A 24289-nucleotide genomic window follows, 5' to 3' on the forward strand; every position below is an offset into this window, starting at 1 on the left:
ATTAAAGAAGAAAAACGAAAATAAATGTATACATTTTTCCATACGAGAATATTTTTTATACAAATAATAATTAAACTTTTTGCTTCTTATGTTATGTTTATGTGATAAAGATTACAATAAGTTACAATTTTAAAATAAATATCTTTTTAAAATTAAACCTACTTAAAAATATTCAAAAATACGAAACGTTAAAAGGAATTTTGTACCAGTTGAATTTAGCCAGGTTACATAAAAAACACAATGTTGCCAATTTGGACAAATAAATATTGATAGGAATCAATAATATACATAATACATAAATATTTAGGTAGGTACATAGGTACAAATTCGTAAAATTACAAGTATATAATTATACACATTATAAAATATGAAAAACTTGTGATAAACGAGTTTATTGAATATAATTAATCATATTAGATAAATATGATTATGAAGCAGGTTTTACGTTTATTTGATCCTTTGAATTGAAATTGCTATTGCGGTCCTGTTCTCGGCTCAATCTTCGATATATACAAAGCTCCGAATGATGTTTCCTATACTCTGAACTACTCTCTATTGATACTGTAGTCCAATATAACTCAGCAAAGGGTAACTAATTGCTTTGCCCACTCCGCTATATCCACAGAAGGGATCTGCTAACAACTTGCCAAAATGCTAAGCTTTATCGAATTTACAAATGTGTGGATAATAACTTCCCTTATTTTGCATGGAGAAATTATGACCTTTGTGGTAAAGCGGTTAACCCCATGACTCCATGGATTTTTACACCGGTCCCTTTTTTAGTTTTAAGTGATCAGGTCAGGAACGGAGGCTCCGTCGAAGCCAAAGTCAAGTTAGCCTCTCAGAAACCGCGTACTGAGGGTACAGAGCCCGCTGATACTGCAGATAATGCGTAACTGTTGACCCTGTACAAAGAGCAAGTGTGCACCACCGTTGAAATTTTAACCCACAAAATACCCGAAAAAATCCTTGAAAAACCTAGATTAAGAAAATGCAAAAAAAAGTGTAAAAATAATATATGTTAAGTATTAAAACCGTAAGTTAAAATTAAATTCTTAACATACTTTATATTAGACCATATGAAGTGGATCAATTTTAAGAGTAATATATAAAAAAATAATATAAATAAATATATGTATTTATATAAATAATGTTTCTTATTACAATGCAACAGCAATGCATTGTGAAAATTAATATCAAACACACTAAAAATCACTTTTCTATCTAGGTATAACTAACTTTAACAACCTTCCCTTAAATTTAAAAATTATCGAAAATATTTATGAATTTTAGCTAATGTTTAAATATTATCTTAAACTACTATAAGAGTAGTTATATTATTAATAAATGTTGCGTTTTTTCTGACTTATCTTTTGTTATTGTTTACAATAATTTATTAATTACTTATATGATTTTGTATAAGTGAGCTAGAATTCCCTAACCAAACACAAGAGCGTTTTCTCTTTATGGTGAGGAAAGGATATTTTTTTGTTTTACATTATAATACTATATGACATGTAAAAATTGTATATTTATTGTAAAAAATACAAATATTAAATATGCATAATTCCTAATACAAAAAATAAGAAAATATACAAATTAACAAAAACATAGAGTAATATATATATAGGTATAAGCAAAACAAACAAGCCCAAATTTAAAGTAGGTATTTACAACAACAAAATTGATGAACAGTTTTTTTTGTTTTAAATAGATAGATAATTGTCAAACTTTCGATGGTAAATACGATGATATTAAAACCCATTTTAAATATCGATTTAATCTGTGTTTTGTTTAAATAATTTATTTCTACATTTAAAAGCCAGATGGTATCTATAACCAACAAGTACATTTTACTGCAGTCAAATGAAGCAATACTAGATAAAAAGCGCGGTTCTATTAACAAAGACAGATTACAATCCAATAACCAGCGAACAATGTAATGTGGAATTAATTTGACAAGATACAATATACCCCCAATGATACTCCAATGGCCGCCACCGCTTGTGGTTCCGCTGCCTCCATTGAGCGGTCGCTAATCGCGTTATTTTATCTGTGGCGAGTTTTTGGCGCGGAAAATCAAGTGCACGGGCCAACTGTCAAAATACCCAGAGAACGGGGCGAGAAATTGAGGAATCGCTTTACATCTTTATTCATTTTGATTGCATTCTTAATTTACCAAGAGTTGCATCAAAACGTGGCTAAGGCTTGGTCGTTGTAAATGATTAGAAGCAAACATTTTGAGAGTTTTTACTCTCTATTGAAAGAAGGGTAAAAGCAGGTTAACTCCATTAATGGAGGACTGAACGCAGTTGACGCGAATAAAAAATTGTCCAAATAAGCGAAGCTAGCAGTCCACAATGGAGTGCTGGTACATACCCTGATCTACGGAAGTGATGCATGGAACTGGCAGAGAAAGATGAAAGTAGACTGAATGCTGTATAAATGAGATCCCTGAGGCGTATGTGTGGTAAAACCATGTATAATCGTGTGATAAATGTGGAGATCTGCAAATATTGCAAGGCTGATGTAAGTGTAATGAGTAAGATCAAGAAAGGGACGCTTAGATGGTTTGGGCATGTATAGCGAATGAGCGAAGAAAGGAGTGTAAGGAGAATATACGATGTAAATGTGAATGGTAGCAGAAGTCGGGGACGCCCGGGGAAGACATGGCATGACCGAGTGAATCGGATCCCAGAGTCGGGTCATGTCAAGAGTCAGAATAATGGAAGAGCATTTATGAGACGATGTATGAATGTGAATGAGGCAAGGAGTGTGTGCCAAGACCGAGTCGAAACGTCGTGATGGTTAGTTAGTTAGTTAGTTAGTTTTTACTTCCGAATACATATCCTTGGTATAAATATCCTCGGTATCAATATCGTCATCATAAATACCGTCGGTTTCAATCTCCTTGGTATCAATATCCTAGACATAAACATCTTCGCTATTTCGCTTGCTAATAAACATGTTTTAAATTTTACATAACAGATAAAAATCTACTAGTGAAGGGTAAATGGCCGTTATTTAAAACACTTTACAACTGTTGTTATTAAATATTCAATTTCCACACGGTTTTTCTATTGGGTTTTGCGCCTATAATATATAAGAAATATAGAAAGGGCGAAACCGAGTAGGTGGCATAAATCAATATAACTAATTACTGCTTAGTCACAGAAATCATTCCTCTATTCGTGATATGTTATTTATCTAAAAATATATTTTCATGTGAAAAACACGTTACGATGAATAATTATTATTGATCTTTGAACACGGCAATACCCGTCCTGTTTACACAGATGGCGTTAGTGTGTGATCCGACAAAGTACTTGATGGAAACAATAAATTACTCGGTGGTGAGATGCACGCATTACCTGAGCCACATTCTGAACGACGGGGTTCAAAAAACCAAACAAAGTGCATTCAAACAGGATGACTGTCTAACACCAGTTGAACTTACGACGGTCAGGTGACAAAAGAACAAGTCAATGTCTTATTTTTACATTTACTTACATTTATTTGTGTGGTTATGATGATTCCAAGTACAATCATAATGTTGAATCAATATTATGACCAATGCGCAACAAATGACTATGACTTCAAATGTACTCATTTGAAATGCTACGCTGTAATGAACAGGTCAATTTTTACTCATGGTATTAAATTGACAGAAAAAGGGTACTTAAGGTATTTAAACGCGCCATTCTGTTTGTGTGAGTTTCGAAAAAGAGACAAAGTTACACGACCACATTGAGCAAGTAATGCTTAAGGTGATGCACTACGTCGTGCAATATTTTAAATTGAGCCGCTATCAATAACAATCCTTACGTAGATGGCGATAAGGTTTAAATTCCCGCTTAACACCATCCGCCTGTTTTGATTTATGCAAGAAAAAAACATGGCCAAAAAGTGCCTTTTATTTTATTTTGTGGATGTTCAAGCATAAATATTTAATTTTTTTCCGATCATTTTATAAATAACTTAATTTGCCACATTATACAATAAAATCATAACCGAACATGGGTTCGTAAGTAGGAGATTTTGAACTTTTAAGCAGTTTTCATAGGCCTTTACATTATTTTTTTCTGGGCTTATAAAAAGACATATCTAAAAAATACTCGATTGTTTCAAAGACCAAGATGTATTCTACTCGCAGTATTTAATTAAAGCATCTGAAACATTTCTAGGCGACCAAAATTTCAAACCAAATACATGATTTTGCATTACTACGTATGGCATCGCCTTAAACGAAATTATGGTAAGACGTCATCAAGAGGTAACAGGTCACTGAGCAATGTTAAATCATTACGCACAACGTGATAAGTTGTTTTCTAGCATGCTTTAGAATAATTATACATTATTTTTGAATTATCTGAAGCAATCAGTATGCATATACAATATGTGTAAAGTATGTTTTTTTAAATCGTATTATTATCGAAATTATCGTCTTCGATTTATGAGGAAGCTATAAGCCAAAAATTTGTGCATTCTTATTGCGCCTTATACCTCCACGAATATAGGTAATAAACACAAAAATCGCTTGTCAAATCCTCACTGATTAAATGTGAAACAAATATATTTTTTTAAATAAAATATAATGTCTTGTTCTTCTGAATTTGAGAGCTGCAAATCATTGCTCTGGGCTAGAACAGAGAGATATCGCACAAAAAACGCATTTGGTTATTAATAAAAACACACCCCTCGGGGATTTATTGTCTGTATTTTTAAATAATCTAATTCTCTATTATTAACCTAACAGTAATTAATAATTATAACAAAAAGATATTTATAGATTTTACAACCCATTTCCATAACCGCGTATTTGTCAAAATGCCTTTCATCTCGAGCCGTTTCCTTCGTCAGTGTAACTTCAAAATCTGAGTTAATAATTTTACGTCTGATTTTCTTGTAATTATTACAATGTAAGATATTATAATTGATTTTAACTCACACATACAAACTTTTATATGGGCAGCCAAAACTGTTAGTTGACGAACATTGAATATCAAATAATTATAAGAAATAATTAGTCGCCTGAAATATCAATACAAATTGAAAATATCTCCCGAGTAAAAATAAATGCCGCCAACGGGAATTGAACACGTACCTTCTGATTTCCGGGCAGGTGCTCTGAACCACTGAGCTATGTCTGATTATTTCAAACACGCCAAATAATTCAATAAGTAGGTACTAGTACCTCAATCAACAATTACTGCTTATAATATTTTTTCACTTGTAAACGACCAACTTTATTTTTGTAGGAAACGCTTTGTTGGTGCTAAATTTTCCACTAGATGGCGTCGAAACATTTGTTGGTTAAATATTTTGACTTGTCAAATATTATTATTTTTTATAATGATAAACTAATGTTAAAATAAAAACCTTGTATTATACACATTAGTTTATCATCATAAAAATAACATTGAATAACTTCAATCTACCTTGTCAAATTCTTTTCTTGTATGTTAATGTGGTGTTGACAATCTTACGAATCCTGCATTGTCGGCATTTATTTATTTCCAAAAATCTTTGTCACTAAACCAAATGGATCATTGAACCATTCCAAATATTGAATTACTTCTCCCCATTCTTTCTCTCGCTTACCTTTTTCATCTACAAAAAAATCCTAAAACTGTCCGCAAAAATACACAAAGGAAATTTTCAACCATAAACAACATTTTTAGACAAAATATGTGCAATTTAATCGAACTTAGATTTTTTATATGTGAACTCCCGTAGCATTCCCGTTCATTGCATCGATCAAAGGTTCATGCAATGAACAGAACAACGTGAGCTCAATCAAAGTGAAGAAAAACTAGAAAAAAATCTGGGTTTGATTGGAACTCTCGTTGTTCCTTTCATTCCATCATTGGAGATTCAAGACGTGCACTAATAAATTGTGAAAATGGGTATTTTCGCCAAAATTTTGACATTGCATTATAAATTTTTTTTTGACAATGATAATTATGTCTCATTTTCAGAATATTAGAAAGTTATACGTTTTTAACGTAAACATTTATTAATTGACTTTATTTAGTTAGTTAAATACAACTGTCGAAACTGTATATATTTGTAAATAATGATTTAGATCAAAAGGTAGTATGTCACATTTCTGAATTCAATGAAATAAAGTCTGATTTTGCAATAAATTTAAGGTGTGGAAGATTAATTTTGTGAAATCTTAAATAGCTTATGTATATTTTTTGTAAAATATACATATTTTTACGTAAATGTACACCAGCATTGAAAAAATCACGTTTATCATTTCTGGTGTAAAATCCGTTAGTTAGTTTTTATTTGGATTTTTTTACACGGATACGATTATATTACTCATGGAGTTTTTTAATATTATTTGATTGTACATATCTAAACTGCCCTAGCAACAATTTTTGCACTTTAAAGTGTTAAATTGAAGATTTTCACTTAAAAATCTACATTATTACCCTCCATTGGTACTCTGGTCAATAAAAAGTACATATTATGCACGATGAAAAATGATTATTGCTAATTTATTATGAATCTCTTCAAATTATTGGTAATTCCAGTTAAAAACTGGATTGCAAGCTTTACCAATAAATTAATAAGTTTTTTCATAAACTTTAGTAAAGTGCGAATTAATTAAAAACAAAACCCGAAAATTTTTGCATTAAAAAATTATTTGTATATTTTTGATAAATGATCAAGGCAAATAGATAAAGCATTATTAAATTGAGGGTTTATTTATAAGGCCCGTTAATTTACCGCGAGGGCAAAAATCCTTTTCTCGCCGGTAGTTAGTCTCAAAATTTCTGCACTGAAAAAAAAGAAAACTTGAAAAAAAAGGGATAACTCAAAAATAAAACATAAAAGTAACATAATGTTAAGCTTTAAAACTTTGGCGAAAATGGCCATTTAACGCTTGTGGTACAACAAACGAAACCACCGTCTTGAGTATAACAGTATAGCATTCGGTAGATATAGACATTACAATTCTTGGCACTGATCTCGTGGAAGGGATCTCCATTTCTATTCAGATCACAGCCTCAGTTCAGCTGTGCAAGCAACGTTCACCAGCCGTCACTTCTGACGAGGAACAAAGGCTTTGTGCTCTCGGGTACACTACTAACTACTACCACACTTCCTGCCTACGTCAAGCTCGTGTACGACCACTGAATTGTGGAGAGTGTGTAATGTTGGACTATTTCTCAAAGTTGTTCGCCTGAAAAACTACTTTCAAATAAATTGCTGTTGTAAAAAATGCTTTCATTTACCGCCTCGATGGCCCCTGCGGTGGAAGGATTAGGTCGTCGACAACAAATCCAGAGGTTTCGTTTAAAATAATATATACCTAGAAAATTTTCAGTACGTTCCAGAGTGGAAGATACTTTCATTATCGCCCTGATGAAAGAAAACCATTCAGAATCAAAACGTGCGTTGCTTGAAATGTCTTAAGGCAGGTTTGGTGACTAGATCTGAATAGTCAGGTACTCCCTCACCCTCCTCTTTCCCATTTCATTACCTCAGCCTCATAATTACACTAATGTAGGATGCCGTAGTCCCACTGTGGCACAGTCCGACGGTTGGGAGGAGTTGGGACTCTTGTACGGTATTCATATTAAAAAATGTCAACCATGCGATAACAACCGAAATGAAAAGTTTTTTAATGGCTGAAGTCAAATTAGATTTAGCATCGTTAACTGCTTAAGGATGAATTGAGTTGACAGTAATTCATCACTCAGGTGAATATACATATTGCTCAAAATCCTGGAACATTGTGATAATGAGTGTACATTTATTTCTTGAGTAATAAATAAGTTTCATCATGACGATCATGATCGCAGTACGGTATTGCTTTTATTTTGTATTAGTGCCTATTTGAAATACATTTTTTTTAAATATTATTAGTTGTAGTGTAATATTTATTTATTTATTTGGGACAATATTTTAAATTTCTTAGTACAATTTAGTCATGTTGGCCTCACTAGGTGGCTTACCCGTGCTGAGGCCTCCATTTTATAATACAAAATAGAAATTCTTTATATTCACTTTCACAGTCCTTCTCGCTGTGGATTCCTGTTACGGGGCAGATTGTAAGTTGTTGTGATGGCGTTGTCCTTATGCGTGCTGTCTTCATATTTCTATAATTTCTTTAGAAACTAGAGTGATTTTCGGCATATTATGCCCAGTTTTCAAAACGTCTTGAGTGATCGCACGCCATAATATGGCATTTTAGGCAGTTTTTATAAATCCTTAAAATATTAGTGAATCAGTTCATATGTCTCCTTATTAATTAATTAAGAGGTACGATTTTTTTTAAATGAGTTCGAGAAATCTATACTAGAACGCTATCACTCATATTCCAGTTATTTACTCGAGCACTCTTGTGAGCACATTATGTTGCTTTAGAGTTCATTGATTTTAATCAAGATCTAAACGATCAGGTTTTTACAAACCTTACTTTCTTCCTTTACCCCCTCCCCCCATTTTTCATTATTTTTTCCAGCGTTGAAGTCAGTAGGAATCTTACGAAGAAATATCCCGTTAAAAAAATTTCGTCTGTAAGTAAGAAGTGAAACTGTCATATTTCATAGACTTTCTGCATCCTGAAGACATACTCGTAAATGCTCACGAGTATTTCGTTATATAAGCAAGCTCCAAGTGGAAAATAGTCTAGGATTATCAGAAGCAGAAGCTGGTGCTATTCGCCAACATGTTTAAACATCCGGTGCCGTATCTCGCCTACCTAACGGAGGTAGGTGGAACGAGGTGGACCGCATATGCCCAAATATTGATCAACCGCGGTGAATTTTAATGTCTCCTGATAATAAGCGGCGGATTTGTGTGATGTTTCATTTCCTTGTTGTCTTAAAACATGTGTTTCTCAGCTTTCTATGTCAACCGATTTTGATTAGATTACTTAATTGAGTTGAGAGGGGCTTATTTTAATGTGTACCAATGCGACATCCTTGTGGGATTCCAGAACACTACTTGTTTGACAAGTAATTTTTAAAAACGGCTTTTTTAAAAATCTTAACCTTTCTAATTTATTAATTTCTTAATAGGCTACTAGCTCTTCTCCTAGTTAAAGCTTTAATTTCAAAGGATCCAGATTTTTATGTCACAGTGCGGCTGGTTGTATATACAGGGTACGTATATACAGCCAGCGGACGTTGGCGTATGGAACGTTCTTGACTTACTTTAACCAGTGATTCCAGACATTATTTGGAGTAAGAAATGTTTTGGTCTGCAGTAATTTGTTCAATATTAAATATAAACTTTTTTTTTCGAAAACATTTTTGACATTGGTCCCTCGGCTGACTAAACGCCCAACCCCTCACATCAACTCTGTCCAATTCCTTTTGATTTTCTATGTTATCGTAGGAAAATAAAAAAATGTAAAAAGTGACTGGAGACCAAAAGTTTACTCCAAATTACGTCAGGAATCACTGGTTAAAGTATGTCAGGTACGCCCCTTAACACCCTGTATATATATATATATATATACCAAATGTTGTCTTCTTTTAAATAATATGTATGTATTTAAAAAATCCTAGAAAGCACTTTGTTCCATAACATCATAAAATACCTGCGTATGTGGGTACTTATTATAATAAACACACTAATTTCGGTTGTGAGTCTGTCTGTGGTTGTGACTAGCTCTGGTACAATGTACCCGGATTTGTTTTGAATTTAAGTGTCATTCTCAAATTTGTAACTGATTATGCCAAGAATTCTGATGCGCGATAAAATATCTATCGATAAAATAACAATTTAACGGATAATTATATTATTGCCATTTTCAAAATTTAAACAGATGTGTCTATAATTGAGCAAAGCGATAAAGTGCTTACCCATAACTTCTGATTAATCGTGAACATTTTTTCTTGGTCATTCTCCAGCAATTGTCTCTGTTCTGATGTGTTCTTTACATAAACTCCCAGTTCCACAAATTCAACAATTAAAATAACTCGAGATTTTTCTTGGGTCCACGCTGGTAATAATAATAAATTCGTAGGTGCGTTGTAAATATTTAAATCTTTTGATTGCGGTATCCCTGTGATAAAAAATAAAGCTTGGATCCACTCGAGCGATTGGTGTCATGTAAATTTAACATATCATTTAATTAAAAACATTTCTCAATATATTAATTTGGAACTGTTTACTGCGGTTTTTAAACCAATTAATCCACCTAGATTTTAACGTCCATCACATATTTTTAGGTTCTATAAATTTGGCATATTATGGCAAGTGATTGCTCTAAACGATTTTTGGAAACTAGGCATAGTATTCCAAAAATCACTCGAGTGGATAATATCGTGAAAGTAAGTAGACAATTGTTATTGCTATGATTCGTTCTCATCTTTGACATTTTATTTCAAGTAGTAATTAAGGAATCAATGATGCTACATTACCGAATAAACCTTTTTGTTAGCTTCTGGCCACTTCTGCTAAAAGGTGATATCGTGTTGATATAATACAATACGCAAAACGTAAATGAATTGAATTATCCTTAGGGTGGGAAGAGGGGTGATTGCTTGGGGTAGAGTGGTTGCAGACGGGTGAAAGGGTGGGGGGGGGGTTTATTGATAGCAGGATTACTCTGTACGGTGTGACATGTGGCTTTATGCACCAGTAGTTCTCTAAGTGTTAACCCTACTTAAAATAACCCACGACGTACAATAACTACAGGCCCATCGCATCCTTTGGAATATTAAACAGAATCATAATATAGTTTTATATGCTAAACTAGTAGTTCCGTGAATAGTAGACATCGCGTCTAATAAAATACGTTTCCAATTTTCTCTTATTTAATAAATCAAAATCAAATTTCCTCTGAAATCGTAAGATTTGTAAAAACCATTTACTTATATTAAAAAAATATTTCAAATTAGGAATTTTATAACTTGTCCAAAGAAACGTCACTATCGTAATGACTATTATTTTTTTAAAATCTCTTTATGTACGATTACATTGAAAAATGCTAGTAAAAAAGTCCTTATAAATACGACGATTTCACATTTGAAAACAATGTTTACTGAACCATTAAAGCGGCCACTATCTTGAATCAGAAACTGAATGTACCAACAAATTTACAGACAGACGAAATACAAAAAGGTTTTATTTAAAACAAGACTTAAGTTTCATGTCCATGTAGACATCAAATGTTGTTTTTTCTGTGCTGAATACCTATAGCCAGAGTAGCAGGTACTCTCAGTATCGCCCTGGTGAAAACGCACGAGTCAAAATCTTGAAATAGACTATTTTTACCGACTAAATATATATACTGAATAGTCAAATTCTTCCCAAATAATTTGTAGTTTTCTTCCCTCCTCTACTCTCTTTAACCTCATAATATACCTTCCAATTTAAGGATGCCATAGTCCCCACTACCTTCATGTAGTGCGGTAGTATAGACAAAATAAACAACGCAACCCCAGTAGTACCTTACAGGTAATTATTTGATTTACTCGTCTATAGGAGATATCCACAGTTAATATCTACACAGAGAAAACTTACTGATATAGAATACTATTAATTTATTTAAAATCTGGTCGAATTATTCGTTTTCCTGTTAATAACGAATGAATTGACAGATTTCCGAAAAAAGTTGGAATCATTTTAAAGCGAATGTTTTATGAGGACGGTGGAACACGTGTTCGTACAAATACTGATATTGTCGCATTTCGTAATGACATTTATTAGAAAAGAACACGTGCATAAACAAAAAAATATTATTACATGAGAAAATTGGCATGCTATCACTTTAACAGGGTATTTTTTCTCCGAGTATAAATCCAATTTTGAAAGCTTGGAAACAAGAAGTAAGTCACCACTGTTTGCAGGACTAAATGCCTGCGTGCGCTCTAGAAACTCCCTTGTACCTACCTACCCTCTCTGTAGGCACTACCATGTGTAGGCACTGTCACTGGTCCCCGAGGGCGGGATTAACTACCCCTGAAAACACTAAACTACGTATTGATTCAAACGGTTCCCCTATATAGTATAAAACTAAATAATATTGTTCGAACATTACATACAAAACAGAAAGTTAAAAGCGAGTGTCTAATGAGGACGGCGGAACACGTGTTAGTACAAATATTGATATTGATACCGATATTATCATACTCCGTCTGATATATATTTGGAAAATAAAACCAGTTTTCGATATATTCTGAATGAATAATATTTTATCAGGAAATTGGCAAAAATTGAAAGTGTGCAAATATTTTCAGTTTACAACATCATTTATGTCACAACAGAGTTTTTCCTAGCGAGGAAGATGAAAATTGGGTACAATTTTACTAACCTCGATCAAAACAGAGCAAATATTTAAGCGACTGATTTGCGGGTTCATTTCCATGCTTTTCATTACTTCCATATGTCTCTGAAAACTAGTCTTCCTTATGATAATATTAACATATAGTATATATGTTACAGTTTATTAGGGTAACATAACAATATGTTACAGTAAGGATAATATTTTTTTATTATTATAAGAGAATACCAGAATTTTAATACTAACAAAAAAACAGTGGCTACGCAAAGCTGCCACAAGGGAGTCTGTCTGCAGGTTCTATCATTTTCTTTAATTTAATTAACATAACTCAAAATCATTTTGTTGGTAAGTTTAGTAAAATTTAATTTATTAGTATTATTACAAGCGCGCCACTGTTAAATTTGACAACCACCTTTGGTCTAGAGCACCAAAATGCCTGAAAAAACCCCTTGACGTGCAGAAATGGGGGGTTTATTTGAATCCGAATAGATTCCCCTATCTTAACAAGCAGATTGCAATCTTTAGAATACAGGTGTCAGGTAGGTATGTTGCCCTTGTTCTACAGGTATTACAATCGAAGATGCTCCGTGGAACCGCCGAATGCTCCTTCAGCACCGGTGCATAATTCAGAAATACGCCAAACGCACGCCCAAAATATTTACGCGGTTGCAATTTGTCACATGAGAACGGATCGTTTCTACGACTCGTTCTTGAGTTTAACCAATCGGCTGTGGAATTATGTGCCAGCCTCTGTGTTTCCTCCCTCCTACAGTATGGGTCTCTTGGTTCCATGTTCAGTCCATTATATACATTTTATATATTTCCTACTCTATGGAAGTGAAATTAAATAATAAATCAAAATAACATCTTTGATATGGATCAATAAGCTGACAACGCGATATGAAATATTTCAAAAAATGCAAGCCTTAAAATAGGAATAATTTACTGCGTTCAGTTGATCCCTCGTTCTGCAACCCCTGAACAAGTAAATATCTCATTTGCATCAAGTGAATTTATGAAAGTGTCGAAAAAAATATTTACACCAGATGATCCCGAACCACCCCTCGTCTGGGGCGGGAAACAATTATATAACAAGTGGATTAAACCTGAATTAAGGGATGAACGGCCACCGTGGCATGCAGATGTCAGCTTTTAAATTGAATTGTACCCTATCGGAGGTTGCTGTGATTCAATAAACGAGAGCTTAATCGAAATGTTGAACTCTAATTTATTATGTTTGCTCTTTGACGAAGCAAGTAACACAAAGGTATCGACTAAAAATCTACCTACGTCTCGAAGCCAAGGTGCTAATATTTTATTGAAAAATAATACTAATAAATATAAACCAAACACGAAACAGAACAAGAAACAGGCATCTTAAACCAATCGACCATTGGGACCGATTTATAAATATTTCAAATTAATAATTTACAATTTCATCTTTTGAAAAAGAAAAAGTTGTTCCTCCTAATATTTTACGTATTATTTTGAAAATGTTACGAGGCTGAAGGGGTGAGTAGGAATTGGAAATGGGGAAGGGAAGGGTTGAGTAGTAAATTTTATAATCATAGTTGTATACGGCGGGGAAATATGGACACTAAGATAAGCATTTACCTGAGAGATCTACATCACATTGAAAATTTACGTAATTATACACAATCTTTATTTTTTCAAAATCTTTTGGAATAAATATCTGCTGGAGCCAGTTGTACGTATTATGGCAAAAGAATAAAATGAATTATGGCAAAGGAATAAAGACTTTAGTCAGCAGTTGGTAGCAGCGAACCATTTTCGAGACTTAAATAAATCCAACTTAAAACTCGATTAAGGTACTAGAAAATGAAACCTCACATCATAAAAAAGTTATACCACAAGATCAAGACTCCAACTGTATTTTACTACTGGTTTAAAGGAGCATCCTCAAAGTATCCTGGACAGACAGGGTTATTAATTAAGTTCTTCTGAAAATTGATAAATCCGGAAAGAAAACTTATATTTTGAGAAGCGACAAATTAATACAAGATTACCTAATTATTGATAATCCAAAGGAGGTTGGCTGTCCGATATTTCGCTGCTGTACCTGACAGCAGATTGATATACCTTAATAGTAATTGAATTAATAAAGGAAATAAATATTTATCTGTTATCACACATCCTTAATGAAGTTATCACCGGATAAGTGTCATATGTCAAATGGGATTTAAAAATTGTAATTAAATTTCGGTAATATTTCTAGGTTCCTCGATGCACTCATACATCTTGCTTAGAGATAACAATTATTGCTCTACATTAACACGTGTAGAAACTGTTTTTATTCCAATAAATAATGGAATAATTGGCCCAACTAGTCAGTTGTCGGACGACATTCGTGAAGTCTGTGTTTCATTTGCAAATCCTTACCCATGGTACCCCCAATAGGAAGCCAGCATTTACAGTCTGTTTAGTACCATTTTGTTATGTTACGATATTCTCCGTGTTATGAAACTATATGGATAATAATGGATAGGTCCCCCTTTACGAAAAATGAAGAGTGTTTTGTTATTGTAAACAGGGATTTATCAAGCACACTTGGGATCAGATGCGCAGATTACACTACAAGCTACAAGTTACAAGTTGTATTGTCCAAATATGTTTCTATATCATAAAATTACACATGTTGCAGTGGAGTAACGGGCATGTGGTGCAATGGGGATTTAATTGGTGGCTTGGATTAGGGATGCTCTGACAGTAAATAAAGCGTGGATAATATTATGATATTTGAAGTAGGTATTATGTGTAGTCATCAAACAATTCTAAAACCAAAAATAATAATTGAATCCTCGCTTAGTGGTGTAATTTTAAACAAATCACGTGATTTATTTTATTTAAATTTTAAAATTCATGATAATACTTTTTTTATGTGAATACCGCACAAGAGTCCCAAATGTTTCCAACCGTCTGGAGCTAGTGAGACTATAGCATCCACAATTAGGGAATGTTGTTATGTTGAAAGTAGTAGCGAGGGGGAGGAGATAGCGAAGAGGAAGGAGGGGGTTTACCTGGCTATTCAAATACAGGTATGATTTGAGATTTTCACGGCCAAAAGTATTATTGTGATTTGTTTTTGGGGTATTATGCCGCGCTCCTTCTTTATCCAACGTTTCGGACAGCATTGCAGTGTCCATCATCAGGGCAGATGTGTAATTTAATAATCATGCGGCTGAAGCCATTTCAAGCAACTTTTCAATTATGAATGGTGGTATTACATCAAGGTGATACTGAAAGTATTTTCCTTTATGAAACGTGCCACAAGTATAATATATATTATTTTTAATGAATTATTTGCGAAATTACATAATTTATTTATGCAAGCCGGGATCAGAATGTCGTTTTCATCTTTTTAAACCTAAAGCTCGGCAATATCTAGATGTGGTAAAAGTACTATAAATATTTAATTTGAAATGTATCATAAATTATGTTAAAGCGTACCTAATTAATATGTTATATCCACTCGAGCTATTTTAGCATATTATGCCTAGTTTCCCATAATGTGCCAAATCTATAGAACCTAAAATATGGCATAAACGATGAAAAATAGGCGGATTCATTAGCTTTAAACCGCAGTATATAAATATAATATATAAAGAAAACAATTTTAAACTTTTTCCATTTGTTTTTCCTTGACCTTGACCGGTTTCAGCCTGTTAGGGCCATCTTCAGACTGGTACAATTTTTGTCTTAAACTAGGGTTTATATGCATAGGCAAATTACATTGAGGGGAGGGGTTAACATAATAGGTTGGTTTGAATTATGAGGTGTTTTTTCGTGAAATATGATATTTCCCAAATAAGTATTATACTATCAATTTAAGGATTTACCCAACATAAGGCTATCAGCTAATTCTTAACTATTAAAATCAAATGAATTTATTTATAGAACTATGATAATTATGCCTATTAGGAATCTATTGTGTGGTTAGGTAAAAATATTTTAATGGATTTTATATAATTCAAATATTTATAATTTATATATATTTATTATTTATAATTTTATAATATTTCTTTATATATATATATATTTATTATGGAATTCCACCACGAAATAACAGTTTTAAATATCAAAATATTAAAAAGTGCAAACGCAGTGTATGATAATATATGATAATTATTTTACAGTCTTTCGAAAATATTAGCAAATTAATGGTAAAAACAAGACAATTCTTAAATGCGTGACCCTAAATATACGAGAACAAGTAATCCTTTTTGATTGACGATCTTATAATCCCCCATCTGCATCCACTTCTCCCCCTTCCGTAAGGGGCCTACATTGGGGATCAAATACAAATGTCATATTATTTGATGATCCATAGACCAGAGTGGTTTTTAGTTACACTTATTCGCCATCCTACTTGTAAGTTGTTGGAGGAAGAGTTCAACTGAATATCATTAATATATTATATTATCTGGAGGGTGTTGTCACGTTGCTTGCAAAGGATAGACTTTATTTTTGCTGTAGTTTTCACAATTGAAATATGTATTTTTGTTTATTTAAAGTGTAAATTGTTTCTATTGGGCTAAATAAAAAGTCTATTGTAGTAGACTTCCATAGGAATAATGTAAGAGCTCAATTTAGGGCGATCTTAGATATCGATCAATCTCCGAGCATAAAGAGAATGTTGCGATTTTAATCGGTTAATCTCTAAATACAGGGTTTTCCAATAAGAGGTGTTATTTTGAATAGCCCGCTATTTCGGTAGATGTTACTTTTGAAGCTTCATTTTTTGTCATTTGACAAGTAGAAACTAGGTCATTAATAAAAATGGAACGATACACTCCTCAACTACGCATTGAAATTATTAAAATTCACTTGAGTGAATCAAATACAAATCATCTTGAGTGATGAGGCCCATTTCCACCTCGATGGCTTTGTCAACAAGCAAAATCGTCGCATCTGGGGCTCGGAAAACCCAAGAATTATTGTTGGAAAGCCTTTTTATCTTCAACGTGTTTGGTGCGGTTTATGGTCCGGCGGAGTCATTGGACCTTACTTTTTCGAAAATGAGGCTGGAGCAACAGTTACGGTGAATGGAGATACGGAGAGATGATTAATGATTTTTTATGGTCGGTATGGGATGTTATTGATTTAGACAACGTTTTTTTTTCAACAAGACGGCGCTACGTGCCACACAAGCAACGACACCATTGATCTTTTACGATTGAATATCAAAATAACACCTCTTATTGGAAAACCCTGTAGTATGAAATAATGTCGCTTTCCGTCGTTTGTGCGCTTAGTTTTTCTTAACTACTTAACGTATTTTGACATAGTGTTCACTATCTTTTGGAGGATTTCTTCGGGAAATTATATTTATTGAAAGTAGAGAAATGTCGTTGTTTTGTAATCAAGTCGTAAAAATGATTATTCGGGCGCTTACATTGCAAATGCTGGCTGAACCTCATAAGATATATTATTATTTATTATTTATTTACTACACGACCTAGTGGGATTTTCTTTAAAAAAATACAAGCATTTTGTATCAGAGTAAACACAAAATTAATACAATAAAGAAGAATGTAAACATAATGGCAAAAATGAATCATCACGCATATAATTGAATTTAAAAGATTCAACAAAACAAAATAGTAGAAGCGAAGAAGTTATATGGGTACATAGGTCTATTTGTGTCTAGAAGAATTAAAGTGATAGAATATACAGCATTTATACTGATTAATTTTCAAATGAAATATATCACCCAGATCAGAATATTTGTTTCCGAGATTGTGAAGTCTCGGAATCGGAGAATTTTGGTAAGCTAGTGTCCTGGTGTTATTGAAGTAAAAAGGTAAGAAATGTCGGCATGATTTTTTGGGAACATGGATATTGATACATTGAAGTAATTCGGGACAGTCAATTTTAAAATGTAGTATTCTTTGTAACAGTATTAAATCTGTGCTTATTCTTCTTTCTGAAAGTTTCAATAGAGACATTTTATCCAAGAGGTAATTGTAATTTATGTTTTGTATAGGAATATGCAATTTATAATTTATAAACCTTAGAAACTTCCGTTGAATCTTTTCAATGTTATCTGAATGAATATTGAAAAATGGAGACCATAACGTATACTCAAGTTGGCATCTGACAAGGGTTTTATATAACATAATAAATGTTCCTAAATTATTGAAATCTTTTGCAGATCTCAAAACAAAGTCAAGAGTCTTTAGGGCCTTGTTGATAATATTATTAATATGACATACAAAGGTGAGTTTACTGTAATAATAATAATAATTTACATCAACATAATGTACCTATTACGGAATTGTATATCTTGAACGAGCCTTCAGAAAAAGATGTGATGGTATATGTCTATATATCAGCAACCCCGGGTACACGTCAGCTAGTTATATATAAAGTACTAAATATCTGACATCTAAGTGACAAAAATCATCGATTGCCTTAGATCCAGTTGCTGACTAAAATTAATGATGTTTCTTTGATTGAAGAAATATATAATATATTTCTTAAAGATTTTTCTTTATGTGACACCACACAAAAGCGCCACTGGCTATACAATGAATCTAGTAAACTAACAGAATAGAACAAATTAATTGTGAAATGAATATGTATTTCTTATTAAAAAGTCAAATTTACTATCAGTTTCACTGACTAGCGTTTTGGAGAAAATTTTGCAAAAACACAATACTCAACAAATATAAAATCTTCTACTATATTGGATTTACTGATTGAATTATCATAGCTCATAGGTAGATGGCGCCACTAGTTCCATTTTACAAATCAAGCTAGTGTTATGAAACGTATTTTAATATGGAAGATCATTATTAGACTATTTTTATTAATGCCCTGCCAATTATGGGAGCCCTGTCAGATTTTGGCTCCGTAGCGTTGATTTTGATGTAAATAAACATGGGATCACTTTTTACAATGTCGATTATCACTTCTTAGGATCTTGGAAGGTGCTAAAATAAAATAAAATTGAGAAAATCCATTATTCACTGAAGAGTGACTCGACAATTTGGAATCTTTGTGAGGTTGAAAATTTCCTCATATTAGAAAAAGTTTGGAAGAAATGCTGTTCGGATTTCTCTTCTGACTCAACTAACTTCTTATTGGGCATTCTAGAATTTCTCCCCCCGGCAGCTCGGAAGGGTTGGTAAACCACCACTCATTTCTTCAAACTGCTTCCGGGTTTCTTCTAGAACTCTTCCGTTTTTAAGAGCGTTGTCTTTATGTTTCTAATGACTATCAAAGACAACGTCAGTAAATATTGTGTTCTTCCTTCTGCCTGTATGACCAATTAGCCTATGCTTTTAACTACAGAAGTGCTCGCTTTACCTACTATTGCTAAATCAACAATTCGATTATCTTCTGTCATCAACACGAATATTAAACATCAGTAATAAGGCATTCAGACGAAAAATTGATTGCTTCTTATAGTATATTTCTTAGAAATATATATTTTTATCATTGCAATATTGTATTTATTACAGGATATTATTGTTTGTTTTGTGATTTACGTATTATGTTCTTATCTTCTATTTTATATTATTTGCTTTTTTACACGCTCATAAGGGCTCTTTATTACTTAACGAATTCTAATTTCATGTCATAGGTAAAGTCTTATACTATAAGTCATACAACTTTCAAGCCGAAAGTCGTTAGCGATATAAATAAATAATCTGTAGTCTTTCTTGTACCTAAAAATCTTTCATTGCGGCCTGCATAATTCATGTAAAACCAGTTTTAAATTATGATGATGTACGAGGCGTATCTAGAAAGTAAGTGTACTGAATTTTTGTAGGTTACAAATTTATTTATTGAAAGTATATGTAAGCTATTTTTCGACATAGTCGCCATTCCTCTCAATGCAGGTGGTGAAGCGGGGTATCAACTTTTTGATGCCTTCCTCGAAGTAGTTTACCGCCAACCCCATCGTCCACTTCTCCACCTCCCCCTTTACCTCTTCGTCGGTTGAAAACCTTTTTCCACCCATGTACAGCTTCAGGGAGGTAAAGAGATAAAAATCTGAAGGTGCTAGGTCAGGGGAATGCGCGGGGTGGTTTAGGACATCCCATTTAAACGAAGCAAGCAGTTCCTTCGTTGCGTCGGCCGTGTGTGGTCTGGCATTCTCGTGCAGCAGGCTGACTCCCTTTGTCAGCATGCCTCTCCTCTTGTTTTGAATCGCCTTTCGTAATTTTTTTAGGGTCTCACAGTATCTTGCAGAGTTGATGGTCACCCCTTGAGGCAGATATTCAATCAAAATTATGCCTTGACAGTCCCGAAACACGGATGCCATAATTTTCTTGGCTGAAATTGTGGTTTTGAACTTTTTGGCGGAGGGTGAAGAGGTGAGAACCATTTTTAAACTCGCGATACCACTTGTACATACTCGTACGATTCATAGTTTTATCACCATATGCAGTTTTCACCAAATTATAAACCTCAAACGGAGGTTTTCCCTTCCAAACGAGATAACGGATGATGCCGCGTATTTCGCACTTGGCGGGAGATTGGATTGACATTTTTCACGAAACGTGTTGTCGCGTCGACACTTCTCAACATATTGACCTTGAACCGGTCTCGTTGCGGAGGGGAAGAGTCAGGCTACACGTAAGTGTAGCCAACATGTCGAAAATAAAATTCATTCCGTCGTGAGAGCCTCAGTACACTTACTTTCTGGATACGCCTCGTATTTGGCTTAAAAAATATATATCCTTTCAGAACCACGTGTAAATTAATATATACTACCAATTTGAGCGGTTTTCTATACGCAAATGCATATTGCTGACGTGGACAGGTTGCCCATAACGTTTATCCCTACATTATAAATTATTTACAGATGCCAAGCGGGCACGGGCAGATGCGTGGTGGATAAGGCGCACCGCAACCAGTGCCAGGCCTGCCGCCTCAAGAAGTGCCTATCCATGGGGATGAACAAAGATGGTGAGTCAGAAATTAATTTTAAATTTAAAAATATTATCTTTTAATTTGTAGAAACCAACAACAATAGATTATTATAAGGTAGGTATCCTTTAAATGTGACACTGTGACTGCTGTTTCGTAATCCGAAGGCATTAATAAGCTATCCGCATGCCTTATGTAGTTCCCGAATAAGACATTTCTTTTGCATTTTTTTATCCCCCAGACAGTGCCAGTTAATCCCTCAGACAGTTGATCCCTCAGACAGTTGATCCCCTGAAGGATTATTTCTTCTGTACTTCTTCATTCGTAAGGTATGCAGAGAGGATATACGGCAGTATAACAAAAGTCAATATACTGCAGGTGTCTTTAAAGAAATCCTCTATACAAATATTATTACTAACAATAATGCAGTGTCTCCGAAGTGTCAGTGGGGATATACGGTAGAAAAACAAAATACGGCATATTTTTACATGCAGTCTGTTCAGGGAAATATATACATCTATGTACTTATATATTTAATTTAACTAAGTGTCCCCGAAGGGGTATGCAGAGAGCATAATCGGCCGTAGGTATAAGAAAATTCGATATACTTATATGTACGTCTTGGGTGGAAATTCGCTATTCAAATATAATTACAATTAATAATGCCATGTCCCGAAGGAGTAGTCAGTGTAGTCAACTCAAGATACCTGTAAATATAAGTATATAGACTTTTGTCATATCCGCATATCCTCTCTGCGTACTTTACCAATGAGGAAGTACAAAAGAAATAATACTTCGGGAACAACTGTCCAAGTGATCAACTGGCAGAGGGATCAACTGTCCAGGGATCAACAGTCTAAGGGATCAACTGTCCTGGGGATCAACTGTCAGTTGGCCAATTATCAGGGGATCAACTGTCATGGAATCGATACCTTGCGTGGAGGGCCACACGCAAGACGTATACACAAACAATACATTATCCTACGTAATATTTGTATTTACTATCATTTTCTGTTTTACACGCCCACGGGGGATCCTTATTTCTAACGCAATTCTTATTTATCATAATATTATAGTTTATGTCTTTTATGTTTTTTTGTATTTTCATTTCATTACCCTGTATTTTATAGTTGTTCCAATGTAACAAAAATGATCAATGAAAAACGTCTTGTACTGCATGTTTTACATGTAGTTACTATATGTATTTTACTATATTTTATGTCTTTGATGTAGTCATCGGGTTCAGCCTTGCAGCGCCCTTGAATTGATTTCGCACAAAAACGGCGCTATACAAATCATCCAATTATTATTATTATTATTTATTATTATTGTTGTTGTCCGTGGTCTCAGCCGTTTCTAGTTGGTTAGTTTGTTAATATTTAGTTACATTCATACACATTACTGCACGCAGTTACATCTACATCACTGATTTGCTGGAAAGGAAAGAAAACTCGCTGAACGAAGTGTTATAATTTAGAGTTTCTACGGTACCAATACGTGGTATTAGGTTATTTGAAAGTCATTAGAACTCACCAATTAAAAATAACCATAGATTCTAAATAATAACCACCGCAGATGAGCAATTGTATTCAATTTCGCATTGTCAAATAATAATAGGTACCAAATCCATAACCCGAGGCGTTTCGGGGTGTCGATAAGTGCCACAATCCCACGAAGGCTTCCTGCCAGCGTCCGCCTGTCTCGGGCTTTAATTGGACCGTGGCTTTAGGCCAAATTGGTATCTATGAACCGAAGGCACCTTTGAATGTGTCCCCTGGCAATCTTCAAAGCGAATCGAATACGCTACAAAGTCAAGGGAATTAATCGTAACGGTTGCTTCTCTCTGGAGTTGGAATTTAATTAATAATACCATCATTATTCGTCATTCCCAGGTAGGTACCTACCTTCTGCCAGGCGCTAAATTATTGTGTCAAAGGAGCAATCGTAGCGAATTCTCGACAATGAGGTCGTCTCCTATGGCGGAATTTCATGTTTTTTTACGAATTCATTATATTAATCAGATCATGCTGAGGATAGAATTTTTAGGAAAAACCCGTATGATGAGTTTTAAAGAAATGAGTAGCCAACACAGACGTAGGAATTAATAGACGAGAAGATAAAGGCGAGGGGTAAAATCAACTGTTGAAGAACGAAGGGAGTGAAGATGACTGTGATTCGTCAATAAATCAATCTGACAGTAAATAGGCATCTCGCATTATAATATCACCATTTACTTCTTAAAAGTAAAATCTGCTTTGAATGAATAGACATTTTTACATGGGAGCGCAAATTACTCGCCACGTTATGAACAAATTTGCGAAGTCCAAATTCGGAAAAGTAAGGCAGCTTCTATATTCAGAGTCGTAGTTAGTTTCAGAGTATTTAGTTAAGACACTTTTATAAATGTTCATAATTTACTTCCCAGCAACCAACCAACTTTGTGTTTCGCGTCCAGACGTTTCTCGATGTGATAGTAACAACTGATTCATATTATACGATGTGAATATGCTTAAAATAAAATAAAATAATGCTTATATATGGAATGTAATACGACAATTGGGTTTATTCTCTTTTTTCGCATCTATTTTTACCAGTTTTCATAGTACAAGTAAACATTTTGCCGTGTTATTTCGTAAAATGAACCGATGATGCCTCGACCATAGTTCGCACAAGAATGATGACGTCACGTTTTCAAATATCACTTGAGGCCGTACGCGAGCCCAGCCGGCTCAATGGAACCGGTATGGGGAGTGGGGATAATACGCTTTTAATCACTTAGGGCAGGTCTACTAATATTCATATGTCTATGGTAGCCAACATATTAATATTTGCTGCTTAACGTGGTGGCCATGTGAAATACAAAACCTGTTTTGTGTCTTTCAAATGATTGTATTGTAATTCCTACCAGGTAAGTATGGTACTGTTTATTATCTCTATATATAGTTAGTAATAACATAGATCATTGTAGAAAAGTATTATATATTTGTACAACGCCCTTGATGTGATTTTGCACAAAAACGGCTCTACACAAATCATCCTAATATTTTTTATTATTATTTGAATTAAACTGAATAATCTCTCGTGTGTTCCATACGTTCTCTCTGTAAACTCATAATTTCGTAATTTTTTTTGAAACCG

The 24289-nt window shown here is 33.8% G+C and overlaps 1 protein-coding gene across 1 annotated transcript in view; it reads left to right on the forward strand.

The window, feature by feature from the left end:
* Positions 1 to 24289, forward strand: part of Hr51 (photoreceptor-specific nuclear hormone receptor 51) — a 95221-nt gene that overhangs the window by 20371 nt on the left and 50561 nt on the right. The window contains 1 exon segment of the mRNA XM_089646308.1: positions 21087 to 21190. Within this exon segment, the coding sequence (XP_089502434.1) occupies positions 21087 to 21190 (104 nt within the window).

The sequence above is a fragment of the Hesperophylax consimilis genome, chromosome 24 (genome assembly GCF_061612785.1).
Source record: "Hesperophylax consimilis isolate HC1 chromosome 24, BYU_Hcon_1.0, whole genome shotgun sequence".
In the NCBI taxonomy this organism is placed as follows: domain Eukaryota; kingdom Metazoa; phylum Arthropoda; class Insecta; order Trichoptera; family Limnephilidae; genus Hesperophylax; species Hesperophylax consimilis.